This window comes from Elephas maximus, chromosome 3, assembly GCF_024166365.1.
Source record: "Elephas maximus indicus isolate mEleMax1 chromosome 3, mEleMax1 primary haplotype, whole genome shotgun sequence".
Lineage (NCBI taxonomy): Eukaryota > Metazoa > Chordata > Mammalia > Proboscidea > Elephantidae > Elephas > Elephas maximus.
Genome location: NC_064821.1, coordinates 107,817,149 through 107,835,564, shown reverse-complemented (window position 1 = coordinate 107,835,564; position 18,416 = coordinate 107,817,149). Strand labels below are relative to the sequence as shown.

At 33.6% G+C, this 18,416-nt stretch overlaps 2 protein-coding genes across 6 annotated transcripts in view; one reads left to right on the top strand and one right to left on the bottom strand.

Annotated features, from left to right (window-relative positions):
- DOCK7 (dedicator of cytokinesis 7) overlaps positions 1-18,416 on the top strand; it is a 271,583-nt gene that overhangs the window by 103,746 nt on the left and 149,421 nt on the right. The window lies entirely within an intron of this gene.
- Positions 1,516-9,845, bottom strand: ANGPTL3 (angiopoietin like 3). Its single transcript, XM_049879691.1, has 7 exons — positions 9,351-9,845; positions 8,415-8,525; positions 5,870-5,981; positions 4,755-4,868; positions 4,228-4,323; positions 2,082-2,348; positions 1,516-1,730 (listed from the first exon to the last, which is right to left on the bottom strand). The coding sequence occupies exons 1-7, from the start codon at positions 9,843-9,845 to the stop codon at positions 1,516-1,518; spliced, it is 1,410 nt and encodes a 469-aa protein (XP_049735648.1).

Sequence of the window (18,416 nt, the reverse complement as noted above, 5' to 3'; positions counted from 1 at the left end):
TTGGCATTCCGGCTCTAAAAAGTCAGTATAAATTTTGACAGCTAGGGTGATGGCTCTGAAAACCATAGCCTATTCTTGCCTTTATTCTTTTGTACTTTTCTAGAACAAAATATTATTTATATATGATCTGCATAGATCATACGTATTTCTTTTCTATATGTGATACCCAGTGCCGTCGAGTCGATTCTGACTCATAGCAACCCTACAGGACAGAGTAGAACTGCCCCATAGAGTTTCCAAGGAGTGCCATCTATCTATATGTGATATGTGATAGATATATAAAATATATCTGTGGCATATGTATCATATAATAGTACTATTTATTGATCCAAGGTGAATCACTGTATAACTTCAGGCAATATATCTTTTAAGATCCTTTAAGACCTAGGTTTAATTCAAAATTTTGTTTCTTATTGGTAGCTGTTTCAAAAAATGGTTTAAAAATCAGTAATGACAAGTGATATTATGATCAGAAAATTTGTATCTAATATTTGGGATTATTAAGTTATAAATAATAAGTTACAAATAATTTAATCATATTGTGTCGCCAATAAAGAAAACTAAATTTAAACTTCTATAATTCAGGAGACTAAGTTTTCATTTATTGAATTTTAAAACATCATACATACATGTTTATCAATTTAAACATTTAGTAACTTGTTATGATTTTTAATTCTACTTGAAAACCTGCACAAAAGTATTAAGCTTGCACCATGGAAATAAATTATTATTTAACATTTACTTGATAGTGTAAATACATTAATTCTTATTTTATTCTGGCATGATCCCTTTAAAGTTATTTGTTTTCACAGTATTAAGTGTTAAAATACATAAAATGCACATAGTATAGATAAGTTAACAAATACGTGGATGTAGTGATACCCGATATTAAAGTCAATATGACTTAATAATCATAATCTGCATTTGTTTAAAAAAGCAGTGAACCTATTTCAGTACAGTGTTTCATCCTGCTTCATTTGGCTTTATAAACAAAGCTTATCACTTCAAATTATTTTGTAGCAAAATGAGGCATCACTTTTAAAATTCATATTACAGATATTCACATGTTCTTTGAACTGATTGAATTTTCATTTTGCAATTAATAAAATTACAGACTTTAAATTACCAATTCTTTATTCAAGTTTAGAATTCTAACAAGAAAACTTGTTTTTTAAAACCAGAAGTTGTAAAATTATCCCACATGATGACTTTTAAAATTAAAAGTTTCTTTGTACGTTTTTATTATTTTAAAAAAGTTATTTAAAATTTACTCATTGGTTAATAATTTAGATTGTAACCATCAAAAATGGATTCCCATATCATTCCCACATCACAAAATATTTGAGCAAATGATATAAAATTTTGATATAGGAAGGTAAATGGTTTTCCTTGAAGTGATGATATGTTTAATCTTAGAATAAATTGATAAAGGCTTTAAAATAAAAAATCTATTTCTGAAACTTTCTCTTATGGATTTAATATCAGATTATTGAGCCACAGTAACTTGGGATGAGTTTAATTTGTTGGTTTTTTATATGCCTCAGTTCCTTCAAAGCTTTCTAAATGTGTTGGGTGGATCAGCATTTTGGTTGATTTGATAGAGTATAACCTTCCATTTTGAGACTTCCAACATATTCCTCTTCTCTTCTCTGGCTTAGTTTTTGCTCTTGTTTTGATATATTTACCATTTAGATTGTTTTCTCTGCATACATTGTGCCACCACCAACCTCCTATAGAAGATAGATATGCAGTTTAAGACACAAATTCATATGTAGTTACTGTTAGATTTCTTCATGAATGTATCTTTATTTCTTATAAATATGACAGTGTTGTAAATGGTACATGCCAATATTAAATAACCTGTAAAGCTTTGCTGTTTACCAAAATAGAATATCTGGGGAGTATTAGAGGTAAAATACCCAGCTAAACTAGAATCAAATTAACAATTTTGTGATGATGATTAAGAGATTTTTTACCTATAAAAATGTTTATTTGAGATGCAAATTTTAAAAAGTTGACATTCTATGGAAATATTTTGAAGGTATGAAAGTAAAGTATTGATATTAGGAAAAAAAAAATACCTGTATAACTTTCCGGACAGTCGAGGTATCCTTTTGCTTTGTGATCGCACGTAGAAAATACCAAATCTTTGTGTTCTGGGAGTGCATTGGGAATGTTGCCAATAATCTCAACTAAGTGTAACGTGTAGTTGGTTTCATGATTTCCCAAGTGAAAAGAATATTCAACATAATACTTGTTGTCTTTCCAGTCTTCTAACTCAATTCGTAAAATGTAGTTGGATTGCTTCACTATGGAGTATATCTTTTCTAGGCCCAGCCAAAATTCTCCTGGAATGAAAATTTAAAAAAATCAGTCCATTGTTAACTTCAGGTGGTTTACTGACAGTTCTTTGAGTCTCTTAAAATGTTTCTTAAACAATTTTATTGATGATACATAAATGCACAAAAATGTTAAAAATGTAATAAACCTGCCTAATGTCTGATTATTCCTTTCTAAAATGGAGATTAGGGGACATGTTTCACATGTGAAACGTATTAGACTACTATAGTAGATATTTTTAGATTTGGCCATTGGTAGAGTAACATCTCATTTGTAAGTCCTTTTAATGCATTGGCTTTACTATCAGCTATTCATAAAATACTCAAGTTCCGCCAAGAGATTTGTTAAATAGTCCAAGAAACTTAGGTGAGACTAATGTCATTTTCCTCAGATATAAGGTTGGCCTTGTTATTTCCTTGATTGGTTTGTTTTCTTTGCAAAAAGGGAAAGTGATACATTAAAAAAAATTTTTTTAATTAAAAAGCATGGTTCTTAATAACTTTCTCTGCTTTTTTAAAATCATTTGGAATTAAAAACAAAACAAATACAAATAGATCTCTTTAATTACCACAATCTTTTTTTTAAAATAAAGTATTTAATGAAAAAGAAAAGTAAATTTTGCCTTATTGATACTGAGTAGGAAGATTCTTTTTTTAAGGACTGCTGGTAAGTGCAAATAAAAAGAGCTTACTTTCCTTTTTGAAGTAAAGTAGTGCTCTGAACTTGACTGTCAGCTTTTTATTCCTGGATTACTCTTAATCTTAGAAGATTTGGAGCTACAAAACTTTTCACTTAGTATATCTTTTAGGTAAGGATTTAACTAGTAGTGAATACAAAAAATTTTACATGATCGAATAGTACTGAGGATTTAGCAATTTGATATAATGATTTTTTTGCACTTAATAAGCAAGTACTTGTACATTATTGGAAACCCTGGTGGCGTAGTGGTTAAGTGCTGCAGCTGCTAACCAAGAGGTTGGCAGTTCGAATCCACCAGGCACTCCTTGGAAACTTTATGGAGCAGTTCTACTTTGTCCTATAGGGTCGCTATGAGTCAGAATCAACTCAACGGCAGTGGGTGGGTGTACATTATTATTTATAATGGGCTTTTTGGATTTTAAACAACTTATTTTTATTTCACTTATTTTGTTTTTTTATCTTATTTATTTTGTGGTCAAAGTGGAATAATTTGTATTGAGTTAACTAATTTATTTTAAACCACACATTCTTTGATATACATTTATAATAAATAATTGAAATTTAAATATTATGTATATCTGACCGTTTCCTAGCCTCTTCCAATCTCCAAATAATTGATTATCTAAAATGTTAGTAAGAGAGTAGAGTGCCTAGTGCTAGGGATCTCTTCGTAGCTCATTAATAGTACTTGTAACTTATAAAGGCACAAAGCAGTTAATCAAAATTGTCTTTAATAAGTATTAAAAAAAAAAAAACCCACTGCCGTTGAATCAATTCCAACTCAGAGTGACTCTAAGAAGTACAATTATGATAATTATAAACCATTGAATTAAATTGTAATAAGTACAATTAAGACCAGATATGTAATTGTGATTAGTATAATTCAAATAATAGTTGTAATAAGTGCAATTACTAACAAATGTGTTGGGACTGAAGGTGGGACTGTTTCTTGTTCATTGCTGCATTCCCAGCACCTGGTCCATAGTAAACCAAACCAAACTCGTTGCCACCAAGTCGATTCCGACTCATAACGACCCTATGGGACAGAGTAGAACTGCCCCATAGAGTTTCCAAGGAGCGGCTGGTGGATTTGAACCGCCAGACTTTTGGTTGAGAGCCAAACTCTTAACCACTGTACCACCATTTTTAGCTATCCAGTCAGCAAATGAATGAATGAAGTCACTTTACCATCAAGCCTCCCAAAACCATGTTTGTAGTTCTCCCAAGTTTCATTGAAGTTTTGTGATCCATCTATTCGTTGCTGAATTAATGTCCATGAGCTACCTGAATAAGATGAATGAAATTGTATATTTTTAGTAGAGTAGATTGATGTTGACAAATGTAAAAAATACTGTTTTTTTTTTTTTTGGTATATTTTTAATTGATGGCACTACAAGGTGGCTTATTAATGTTGTTATGGAAATAGCATCTTATTTTTTTTATTATGGTTGTAAATAAGTGAAGGACAACTAATGAATTTTGTCTTAGTAAATTTATTGACAATAGTTTTTTCAGATTGTTTTATGGAAGGAGGTGGGAGAATGAATAAATGCGTGAATAAGCACATAAGACAAATATAAGTACTGTATCTGTACCATATTAATACTCATATACTCATTCTGTATAAATTCAGATCAAAGATAGCAAGATTATTCTTGCTAATAGATGGTAACTTGAACTAACTACTGTCCATTTTCTCCTTAGGCTGATTTTACCTGATTTAACGTCACAGTAGACATTAAAAACTTGAGAGCTGCTGGGTCTAATAGCATAAATGCCACTTTTATGTTCACCTCTGTTGTAAATGGTGGTACAATCGACAGGAATGCCTAGAAACAACAAAATATTACTATATAAGGTATAGTAATAAGGATGCCTTTAGAGGTTGAGATTTTATTTGACATTTTATGAAATTGTGCTAGAATGTAGCCTTTTCCAGTAATGTTTATATAAAACCATTTTTATTGTATATGGCATGCCCTATAAAGAATATTGAAATATTTATTAAAAACCGAACTTACTTCTTTTAAGAAAAGTGACACATGAGAATTTTAAACTCATTTTTTTTTTGCTAGACATAGGAAAAATCTACAGTGGAAAAATACCACATACGAGATATTAGTATAGAGCTTAGCACATAGCAGGTAGTCAACAGGTGATACGTGAAAAGAGTGAACGTATGTGGAGAAAACAGAACATTTTTTCCTGTATGAATTGCATAAGAAATAAATGTGTTTTGAGAATGTCATTTTTGCTGAGGTTTGGTTGGGAATGGAGATTTTGTTCCTTCAGTGTTTTTTTTCCTTAGGAAAATTTTCAAGCAAATATGAAAGTGCAAAGAAATGTTGATGAGAATCCCATATTCTTTTTATCTATTCAACAATTGTTAGTATTTTCCCATATTTGCTTTATAAACACACACACAACAAACATGTATTTTGCTGTGGCATTTGAAAGTAATTTGCAAACATTATGACCTTTTACCCCTGAAATATTTCACCATGCATCTCTTAACCATGAGGTTATTCTCCTGTGTAACTGTAGTACAGTTATCACATTTTAAAAAATTAATAATAATTCCATATTATATAATAGAAAGTCCACATTCATATTTCCGTGATTGTTTTAAGAATGTGTTTTATGCTTTTTTTTAAAACTCTGGATCTAATCTAGATTGCACATTGTATTTGGGTGTTATGCCTCTTTACTTTCTTTCAGTTTAGAACAGACCCTGAGAATAGGTATTTTTGATGGAAATGTCAAGGACAGGGAAAAATATTTTTAATGATACTTAGTAGCTTCAGAAAGGAAAACCACTGAACTATCTTACCATCATGTTCTACATTTTTTGTTTCATTCAACTGAAGAGAAGGAGTTCTTGGTGCTCTTGGCTTGGAAGGAACAGACTTTTCTGAGGGTTCTTGAATACCAGTCTTTTTCAGCTGATAAAAAGATATAAACGTACTTTAAAAAATGACAGTGAATAATATACTATTAGGGGAAATCTGAGTAAGGATATTCAAAGTACATTCTGTATACATCTTGTCTTTCAGTTCACAATACATTGTTGTTTTTGAAGTTAAGAGGGATAAACAATGTTAGACTGTACAGATTACCTGTTCTCAAAATCAGCGCATTATTTAATGAATTAAAAAAAAAACAGGAAGACAGAAAACAGAGACCTGGCAAAAAGCAAACGAGGCCAAAAGCGGAAACTTTGCTTTGCTCAGAATGTTTTTAAATTCCGTTCATTTATATGATTAGAATATATTTAACAGTAAAACCCAGTGCTGTCAAGTTGATTCCGGCTCACAGTGACCCTATAGGACAGAGTCGAACTGCCCCATAGAGTTTCCAAGGAGCACCTGGCGGATTTGAACTGCTGACCCTTTGGTTAGCAGCTGTAGCACTTAACCACTATGCCACCAGGGTTTCCAATAGATTAAATAAATTATTTATAGAAATATAATATATTTAATATTATATTAACAGGCAGATTTTAAATTTAATAATTCTCAGTTACAGGTTTTATTCTCAGCCCCATGAAATGCATGGCATAGATGGCATTTCCTAGGTCCTAAATCATTTTAATTCATAGGGGTCTGTTGTAAAGTTCAGTTTCTGTGTACTAGTCTTTTCTACTAAGTAATTGCATGATCTTGAAGTTGCTTAATTTTTTAGAATTTTGGTTTCTTAATTTCATATGAGGAAGTTGGAGCAAATGAGCTAAGGCATCTTCAAATTCAGAAATTCATTTTTATTTCTTTTGTATTTTATCATTACACAGAATATATCACTTTAAAATAGTGACAGGCTGCTTTTTTGATCAGGTTCATTTAATCATAATAAAAGGTATATAAAAAACGGTTTAGAAAGAACATATATGAGAAGAAAGAAATTATGGAAATCAAAAATAGTTGTCAAAAATCCTTCTTTGGACCATTGGTATTGCCTACTGAAGCTAACCAACCCACTGTAACCCACTCCTGTTGAGTCGATTCCGACTCATAGCGAAGCTGTAAGTCATAAAATTATTGAGAGACATAGAATGATAGTAGAAATTGATAATAATATTTCTTTTACAGTTCTTTGGAGTAAATTTTTACCAACTTCTCTTGAGTCTGTAGTATATTTTGAATCCTCCTGAGTGGCCATTTAAGAGTACCACTAATATTTTTAAAAATATTATATTATGTATTGAAATGTTTATATTCTAGCATAGCTTTATTCTAAACAAGTACTCCTCTCACTGAGCCAGTTGTTTACATTATAGATTAGTAATCATCAAGTTGTACAGTTTCTTACAATAAAAATAATAGTACCCTATCGCTGTATGGATGGAGCTTACATTCTAGTTCAGAGACAGACAACATAAATAATTAAGATACATATCATGTTAAATAGGGATAAGTGTTAAGCAGTAATAGAAAGTAGTGAAGGAGATAGTTTGAGAATGGGAGTAGAGGGTTGTGAGTTTTGATTGTGTGACCTGGGAAGGGTCCACTGAGAATTGTATAAAGACCTAAAGACAGAATTTGATAAAGACCGGAAGAAAATGAAAGAGTGAGCCATGCAGATATCAAGGAGAAAAGCATTACAGAGGGAACAAGGGCAAAGACCCTGATGTTTTAGCATGTTCGATGTGTTTGAGTAACAGTGAGGAGGCCAGTATGACTAGAGTAGAGGAAATGAAGTCAGTGAGGTAATAAAGAATCGGGGTATTTTGGGTTTTAGGGGCCACTATGAGTGAGATGGAAACCCTGGTGATGTGGTGGTTAAGAGCCACAGCTGCTAACAAAAAGGTCGGCAGTTCAAATCCACCAGGCTTTCCTTGGAAACTCTATGGGACAGTTCTGCTCTGTCCTATATGGTCACTGTGAATTGGAATTGACTCAACGGCAGTGGATTTGGTTTTTTCTTTTCTTGGTATGAAATGGGAACCAATGAGGGGTTTTGAGTAAAGAGAGACATGATCTAATTTAGATTTTGTTAAGATCACTCTGGCTGCTACTGTGAGGATATACTTCACATGAATCAATTCATTTTTTTCTCACAATAATCATATAAAATAAAAAAAATCCTATAAGATAGGTACATAAGATAGGTACTGTTATTATCTTCTTAAGATATATAGGGAAACTCAAAGAGGTTAAGTAATTTATTCCAGGTCACACAGTAAGTTTTAGAGCCAGGGTTCAAACCCAGATACTGGCTGGTTTTTTTTTGCTTCAGAGCCTACAATCTTAACAATTATGTTGATGTTATCATTTTATTCACTCTCCAGTTAAAGCTTTTAAATAATTTTAGAGTTCAGTGTTTTTATAAACCTAAATTTTATATAAATGACTAGACATACCATTAAAATATTGACTTACCTGATTTTCTATTTCTTTTATTTGGTTGTGTTGTTGGTTTAATTGCCTATATTGTTCTTCCACGGTCTGGAGAAGGTCTTTGATGCTATTATCTTGTTGTTCTACAAAAGTCTGGACATAGATTGTAAGGTTGGTTAAATGCTTCTTTCTTTTTCCACCTCCCTTCCTGCCTCCCTTGCCTTTTTTCCATCTTTCTCCTCCCTTTCTCTTTTCCTCCCCTCTCTCCCTCCCACCCTGCCTCCGTCTCCTTTTTTCCTTCCTCCCTCCTTCCCTTCTTCTCTTCCTTCCTTCCTCCTTCCTTCCTCCTCTCCCTCCTTTCCTTCCTTCCTCTTTTTGTTAGATTAGAAGTTTACTTTTTTAATTTTCTATTACAGATTATCATAATCTAATTTTTTAAACTAATGGTAGATTTAAAAAATGAATATTGGCAATAATTTGCCGATATTTGCATACTTCTTTCAGATAGTACATGCTTTTGTTCTTATGTTTTATTTGAAATGTACCATCTTTAAAATTTGAAGTTTTTGAACTTCAAACTACTACTCGAAAAAAACAACAGTATTTTAATAGGAATAAAACTTTACCATTTACTGTATTACTTTTAACTATTTTAAACATGGAAGAGTGGTTTTAAATTTAAGTTTCTTTAACTTTCTGTATGTCTCCAGTAATTTGCAATGCTGTAATAATTTAGTGTTCTAAATTTTATTACTTAACTGATTTGTAGTTTTTGTATGAAATGGAAAGCTGTTTTCATATATAATTTTGGGGAAACAAAAACCAACTTGAAATCACAGTGGAAAGTTTTATTTTCTCCAGGGTTTTTCCTTGAGAGCATTTTTTACAACAGATTATCAAATAGCATGTCTTAGAATTATTTTTTAAAAAGATCCACACTGAAAATATAATCATGAACCCTCTTTGGTTTTTACTTACTTTAAGTGAAGTTACTTCTGGGTGTTCCTGAATTTCAGGTCGATTTTGAATTAAATTAGTTAATTGCTCCTCCAAATATCTCACTTTTTGTTGAAGTAGAATTTTTTCTTCTAAGAGGCTTTCAAGTTTCGAGTTGAGTTCAAGTGACATATTCTTCACTTCTTCATTTTTGACTTGTAGTTTGGATGTGGTGATTCTGAGTTCCTTTTCTTCTTCTTTGATCTCATTGGTTTGCAGTGATAGATCATAAAAAGACTTATCAAATATGTTAAGTTTTTGAAATATGTCATTAATTTGGCCCTTAGTCTTGTGGACAAAGTCTTTGAGACCATGCCCCAACTGAAGGAGACCATTCGCTAAAATTTTTACATCATCTAACATAGCAAATCTTAATTTTGGCTCTGGAGATACAGTATCATATGATGAATAGTCTTGATCAGTGCTGGAGGAAATAACTAGAGGGACAATAAAAAGAAAGAGCTTAACTGTGTACATTTTGAATCCTAACTATTCAGTTCTTATGCAGTTTGGAGCTAGTTTTCTCCTCTAAGCAAACCTAGACCTCTAAAACACTAAATATACCCTATTTGGTACATAAAAGGCAAGGTGGCCAGGTGAATATAGTTAATCATTAAGCTGCATAAACTTGTAGGAATGTGACCTTCTGCCACGTTGAGTTAGATCAATACTAAATGAAATGAAAGAAATGAGTAACTAACTTAATAGGTAATAGGTAGTTGTGTTACTGTATTTAACTTTGTTATATACTGCACTTTCAGTGTTACAGGGTCTGCATGTTTTCTCATTTTATTTTTCATGATTTTGGAAGAGCTTTAGGAAGTAAAACACAAACTCTTTTAACGCGTAGATTGATCATTAAAGTTGAGGAAAAATTAATTAAGTAGGCATTTCCCAAATTGTGTGTAGTTCTTTTGGAAATAGTGATCTCACACACACACACACACACACAGACACACACACAGACACACACACACTTCTCTGTGAAGCCTTTCTCCATTCCGTCAGGTGATGTTAATGGCTCTCAATGCTGCATTCCCATAGCAACTCTGTATAAGCTAACAGAAGATTATACGTTCTTTGTTATCTGTCTCTATAATTATTTATTAATATGTTCCTTTTTTTTTTCTTTGCCTCAGTTTAAATTTCCTATCCATCTTGTATCTTATCACACAATTATATACATAATACTCACTGCCAAACCCACTGCCATCGAGTCGATTCCAACTCATAGCAAGCCCAGAAGTTTTCCAAGGCTGTAAATCTCTGTGGAAGCAGATTGCCACACCCTTCTGTCACGGAGCCACTGGTGGTTTCGAACTTTCAACCTTTTGGTTAGCAGTTGATTGCTTTAACCACTGCACCATCAGGGAAGTGGTATTAAGAGGAATTTTACGCCTTTTCTCCACTATGTTCTAGCTCTCTGTGTTTATGTTCTAGCCCTTTTCCATATGCCCGCTGGAAGACCAGTACTTATTTGGCCTTCTAAGGTCAAACCAGGATTAAGTCTTAAATGCTTTCATTTTTTTTTAATTGTACTTTCGATGAAGGTTTACAGAACAAACGTTTCTCCTTAAATGGTTATTGCGCACATTGTTCTATGACATTGGTTATCAGCCCCGCAACATGTCAGTACTCTCCCTTCTCGACCTTGAGTTCCCTATTACCAGCTGTCCTGTTCCCTCCTGCCTTCCAGGCCCTGCCCCAGGGCTGGTGCGCCCCTTTTCTCATTTTGTTCCACGGGCCTGTTCAATCTTCGGCTGAAGGGTGAACCTAAGGAGTGACCTCATTACAGAGCTGAAAAGATGTCCGGGGGCCATACTCTTACTCTCAGGGTTTCTCTAGTCTCTGTCAGGCCAGCAAGTCTGGTCTTTCTTTTTGAGTTAGAATTTTGACTACAGTTTTCTCCAGCTCTGACTGGGACCCTTTATTTTGATCCCTGTCAGAGCAGTCAGCAGTAGTAGCAGCTGGGCACCATCTCGTTATACTGGACTCAGTCCGGTAGAGGCCATGGTAGATATGGTCCATTAGTCTTTTGGACTAATCTTTCCCATGTATCTTTAGTTTTCTTCATTATTCCTTGCTCCTGAAGGGGTGAGACCCGTGGAATATCCTAGATGGCCAATCACAGGCTTTTAAGACCACAGATGCTACCCACCAAAATAGAATGTAGAACATATTCTTTATAAACTCTGTTATGCCAATTGTACAGATATTCTCCAAGATCATGGTCCCCGCAGTCCTTAGCCCAGCAATTGGGTCCCTCAGGGAGTTTGGATGTGTCTGTGGAACTACAGTGACTTTACCTTGTACAGGTTGTGCTGGTGTCCCCAGTATTGTGTACTGGCTTACCCTTCACCAAAGTTTCCGCTTATTTATTAAGTGTTTTTCCGTCCACCTCCCTCCCTCATAACCATCAAAGATTGTTTCTTTTTGTATGTAAACCATTTCAAGAGTATTTACAGTATTGGTGTCATATAATATTTGTCCTTTCATGATTGACTTATTTCGCTCAGCACAATGCCCTCAGGATTCATCCATGTTATGAGATGTTTTACGGATTCATCATTGTTCTTTATCATTGCGTAATACTCAATTGTGTGTATATATCACAGTTTGTTTATCCATTCATCTGTTGATACGCATCTAGGTTGTTTCCATCTTTTTGCTGTTGTAAACAGTGCTGCAGTGAACATGGGCGTGCATATGTATATTTGTGTGATGACTTATTTCTCTAGGATGTATTCCTAAGAGTGGGATTGCTGGATCATACGGTATTTCTATTTCTAGCTTTCTGAGAAAGCGTTGGATTGTCGTTCAAAATGGTTGTATCATTTTGCATTCCCACCAGCAGTGTATAAGAATTTCGATCTCCCCACAGCCTCTCCAACATTTGTTATTTCCTGTTTTATTGATTTGTGCCAGGGGTGAGTTGGTATCTTATTGTGGTTTTGATTTGCATTTCTCTAAGGGCTAGATGTTGTGAGCATTTCCTCATGTGTCTGTTGGCCTCTTGAATGTCTTCTTTGGTGAAGTGTCTGTTCATTTCCTTTGCCCATTTTTTAATTGGATTATTTGTCTTTTTGTTGTAGAGGTATTGGATTTTCTTGTAGATTTTAGAGATTAGACCTTTGTCTGATTTGTAATAGCCAAAAAGTTTTCCCCAGTCTGTAGGCTCTCTTTTTACTCTTCTGGTGAATTCTTTTGATGAGCATAAGTGTTTAATTTTTAGAAGATTCCAGTTATCTAGCTTATCCTCTGGAGTAAGTTTTAAATACTTTCAATGTCAGAAACTATTTGTCCATCATAGTTTTTCTACAGTGCATGAGTTTGGTAACAATTTTAATAATAAACTTAACAAAAACAAAAAATTAATAGTACGTCTAAAAATAAATGTTACGCTGTACTTCTAACCTAGTGCTAAAAGGAAAAATACTAAATACTTTAGTTAAATCACGAATGATTATCCTTATTGAATGTTCATATTAAGAACTTTTTAACAAAATAACAAATTCTTTAAAACTGCCTTTTCTTGGCAAATTAATCTAATGAAATTGTTGACAGTGTGGGCTCTGGAGTTAGACTGCTTCCTGGATCCTAAAGCCATTTCTAGCTGTCGAGCCGTGCATAAGTTACTTAACCTCCCCATGTCTCAGTCTCCTTATCTGTAAAACTGGAATAACAATAGGACCTACTTCTTAGAGTTATGAGAATGAAAAATAATATCTGTAAAATCCTTAGAATAATGCCTGGCAAATAGGAAGTGCTGAATGTGTTATTATATCACATGAAACTTTTAAACAGTGTTGTATATGTGTATAATACAACGCTTGTCTAAAACAAATTTTTCATGAATAGCTTTTTAATAAAGTGGAAGTTTTGACGAAATGAATTTCAGTTTAAATGGTAAATTTTCAAGCAAAATTTTATAAAATGAAACCATTTCCAATTTTCAAATCTTAGAATTATTTCTTCTTGGTGTAAAACAGAGACCTTCTCTCTGGATGATTTAGGATTAAGGGCTTTTGGGTATAATAACTGCAGTAGAGATAGTATATATACTGGTAAGAGCATGACCCTCAAGTGAGACGGCCTTATTTGGAATCCTGGCTCTGCTGTTCTTCAGCTCTGTGACCCTTAGTCAAATTACTTAGCTTCTTTGTACCTCTGTTTTCTCATCTGTCAAGTGAAGATAATACATGGTCTATAGGGTCGTGTAAAGATTAAATATCAGTATTTTAAAAGCCCTTAGAACATTACTGGCATATAATAAACAGTAAACAAGCATCATATATTAGCTATTTTTGTAATACATATATGTCTATAATATAATGTTTTATTGGTGAAGATTAATCTCATGTTAAGATCACGTAACTTGGAAAATTTGGCGAGAATGTAAGTTTTCTGAATTAATGTTTTGGCCTCTTGGACCTTGATAAGTGCAAGGAATTGTGTCTTTTAATTAGCCTGTGTATTCTTTTTCTAATTGTCCAACATCGTTCCCTGTTGCCATTAAGTTGATTCCGGCTTACATAATGACTCTGCATTGTTGCTGGGTGAAAACCCCAGGTTTTGCTAGGCGTGACTTGTTACAGCCAATAAACAAGAGGCCGAGGTGGGAAATCAGAAAGACGCCTTTATTTCATTGTACAAGGAAAGGAGCAAAATCGGGGCTGCTGCCACTAAGACTGTGCAGGCAGCTTTGGGAGGTGGGCTTTTATACAGAGAGCAGACAAGGAAATGCAAATTCATCATGAATATTCAGGATTGACCTTCATGCAGGTGATCAGAGCTTGGGGGTGACTGTGCATTTTCTTTAGATGAGGGTTCAATCCCCCAGGGTGGAGGAAGGGATGAATTTTTCTTCCTTAGGATGTTAAGCCTCCGCCCAGAGGCCAGTTGAGGCCATCTATGGCCCGTTCTGTGGTTATCTTGTTAAGGTTAATTTCAGAAGAAAGTGCAGCTTATTTTGCTTGATGTGGGAGGATATGTCAGAGCAGGTGTCTCTTAGAAGGGTTGGGCTCTGAAGCTGCCTGCCTCAACATTACAGAGTAGAACTGCCCCATGGGGTTTCCAAGGCTGTAATCTTTTTGGAAGTTGACTGCCACTTCTTTTTCCCACAGAACTGCTGGTAGGTTTAAACTGCAGACCTTTCAGTTAGCAGCCAAGTGCTTTAACCACTGCGCCACCAGGGCTCCTCCTTTATGCAGTACAGAACCATGTAAATATTTCTGTTTGTAGCAGAAATAAACAACATAAATAAATAAAAATACAGAAATACTTCCCCTAATGAAGAAAAACAAGTATTTTCCTTATTCTTTATTTTCATTTTACCCTTCCCACTGGCACATGTTATGGAATAATAAAAGTGCATGTTGAACTAGAGAGGAGATTTGAGTATTCTCGCTGTACTTTAAAGGAAGAAGTTACAAATTTGATCATTGGTCACGAAGGGCATATTTCAAAACTTCTCTTAACTAAACAGTCTACTCTTCTGGCTTAAAATGATCAACCTTGATATTTCATCTGCCTGTTAGTTGAGGTGGAATAGAGATAGGCCAGCTTCTCTTCTCTATTACGTGATACACTGTGTATCAGCAAGCTCTATGTCTGTTTTTTCTTTATATTCCTTAAGTGCACATTGTAGCAACACAATGACATTTATCGAAGGAATAAGAATGATAAAGTCATAACATACTTAAGTTTTCCAAGTGCAAAACTTACTTGTATTAGATACCACCTTTTGGTATAGGAGGTTCCTTTTTAGAGAAGGGAATTTGAAAGGTAGCCCCTTCTAGTGCATGAAAGTAACTAGGGCACTAATACCAAAGAGGCTGTGTGAAGGAATTTCATTTCATGTTGTTACTGTACTAGAATACTAACACTTTTTTGTACAATTTATGCAACTCCTCACATGTAACACTGACAGATTAGAGGTAATGTTCACATATTCTTAGTTCATAGTATTGCCTCTGGGTAGAAATATCTCAATGATTCTTTTTTCCCTATGGTAGTTTTATTGATTTAATATTATTGAATATAATTAAGTAAGTAGTTTGCCTAATTACAAGCTGCAGAAGAGTTTCCACATGGAGAAATGTAATGAAAGTAGTAATTTTATAAATAAGTTCACATCTGCCTTTTAATGCTTGCTGTCAGCCATTTGAGTTCACAACGTTAAAGTCAGAATCTAATCTTTGCTTGAATTTGTGCCTGTTTAAATAGAATGCTGATCAAATATAACCAATAACATTATAACTTAAAAATTTTTATGCCAAACAAAATAAGAAATTCAAGTTAAAAGCAACCTGAGGCCATAACCTAAGGATTCTTAGTTTTTAAGAACCAGTATACAAAATTTCTTGGCTACTTAGAATTTTAGGACATTTGGGAGCCTTGTTTAACTTCCAAGCAAAGCAAAGTCCTTTATCCTCCCTCCCCCAGGTTTGTGCAATCTAATGGAGATATGACCTCTAAATAAAACACAAGGCGTTTTTGCTCTTTTAAACAAAGTATCCCTTTTCATTTCTTTCTTTTAAACTAGTATCATTTGTTTTTTTGAATTACTGTGTTTGGTAGAAAGATTCTGAAAGCAATGTTTGAGAAAAGCCAATTCATAAACAGAAATTTTTATATTAATAAGTATATTACTCTGGCACTAGTATTTATTTTAGGCCTCCTTTTCTTTCTTTGGAAACCTTGGTGGCATAGTCGTTAAGTGTTACGGCTGCTAACCAAAAGGTCGGCAGTTTGAATCCACCAGGCACTCCTTGGAAACCCTATGGGGGGCTTCTACTCTGTCCTGTAGGGTAACAATAAGTCAGAATCGACTCGACAGCAATGGCTTTTTTTTCTTTATCCAGAATAGCACTGTCCAATAGAAATACGAGGTGAACTACATATGTAATAAAACATTTTTAGTAGTCACATTAAAAATATTAAAGAGAAACAGGTGAAATTAACTTTAATTTTATTTAATCTGACGTGAAAAGTTGTCATTTGAACGTGTGCTAGATATAAAATTAATTTGATATTTTATATTCTTTTTTCATACTAAATATTCAAAATCTAGTGTTTATTTTTTTGGAAACCCTGGTGGCGTAGTGGTTAAGTGCTACAGCTGCTAACCAAAGGGTCGGCAGTTGGAATCCCCCAGGCACTCCTTGGAAACTCTATGGGGCAGTTCTACTCTGCCCTATAGGGTTGCTATGAGTCGGAATCGACTTGACGGCACTGGGTTTGGTTTTTTTGGTTTGGTGTGTATTTTATACTTACAGTACATCTCAACTAGAACTAGGCACTTCCAAGTGCTCAATAGTCTCACTAGAGATTATTTCATTGAATGGTATAGGTCCAGGAAATGAATTAACTTTGAAGGATCCTTTTTATGTATTTATTTTTGTTTGATGTTAAGAAATGTTAACTTTTTTAATGCTGAAAGTACTTACCGTGGAAATTCACATATTGCAAAAAAAAAAAAAAAAAATCATCAAAAGGAAAAGCCTTGACTCTTCACTGTTAAAGTTTTGGGGTCGATCTTACTAAATCCCTTGGGTGACTAGAATGGGTGACTAGCTAAACATAATTTTTATTTTACACAAATGGGGTTATGTTATATATAATTCATGTTATATATGTATAATATCTATACATAACATACTTTAAGACCTTAATGTTTTTAAATATTTCTATATGTGTACCTATAGATTTACCGTATTCTTTTTAATGGCTGCACAATCTTCTTTATATGGATTACCTTAATTTTACCAGTCCTCTATTAATGATCATTTAAGTTACTTACAATTTTCTAATTACAAACAGTATGCACAGAAAATATGTATATATGTGTATAAATATTTTCATACGATAGGTTCATAGATGTTGACTTAAGTCAAAAGGAATTCAGTTTTTAAATTGTGATTGCTCTTGTCAGGTCGACCTTCAAAAAGGTTGTACCAATTTACATCCCTTTCAAGAGTATGTAAGAGTGTCTTTTTTCCCACATGGTTCTATTGATGCTTGGGATGAGAAAGAGAGAAAATACTGATAAATCTAATAGACAAATGTATATCTAGTTTGTTTTGCTGGCTATCTGTATTTCTGTCTTTGTGAATTACCTGTGTATGTATATAATTCCTTTACCCATTTTTTAATTTTCTTTTTCTATTTTTTGCCTAATTTTAGGAACTCTTTACAAGTTATAGATACTGTCTGTCATATACCTAACAAATAGTGTTTTCCAGTTTGTCAGTTGTCTCCCATCCTTATCCTAGCTACTATGTAGAGGTTTTAAAATTTGTCTTTTATGGTTTTTTTTGGCTTATGCTCAGAAATGCCTGCCTTATCCATCAAATACTATCTCTCTAAGGTTCTTGAAGTACATTTATGGTTTTATTTTGTGATTTAAATATTTGATTATTCTTAAATTTAGTTTGGTGAGGAGTTGAAATATGGATTCATCTTGTTTTCTCCAAATGGCTCATTATTAGCTATCTCAACATTTTTCATTCATGTACTTGCTCTCTGCTGATTTGCAGTTCCTCTGAAGGAGTATTTTTAATATAAAGTAAAGACTTACTGGGTTTATTTGGGAGTTATTAGTGGAGTTAATAGTCAATTGAAAAAGAATCTGGGTTCGGTTGCATGTCCTTTACCTTCAGCGACAAGTTGAGTTTAAAATTATATTGCTTCTGGTTGAAATCAAAAGTAGCTAAAAGATCATGTTCAATCAATTCTCATTTAACCTAGAACTTAAACTTCCAGAAGTGTTAAGTAACTAAATTTTTGTGTGCATTCTACATTATCCATTGAGTCAGTAGATATGAGCCACTCTTTTAGGCATGGAGGGTATAGCAGTTAACTAGATAAGGTCCCTAACTTAATGTAGTTTTGGTTGTATTAGAGGAGCTATATAAACAAGAAGTAATACATCAATGAATAAGATAATTACTGATTGTACAAGTGTTGTGAATGAAATAACCAGTTGATGTGATGGGGGTATTATAAAGGTGAGGCTTTCTGAGATTTGAGGGAACTAGCCACATCCAT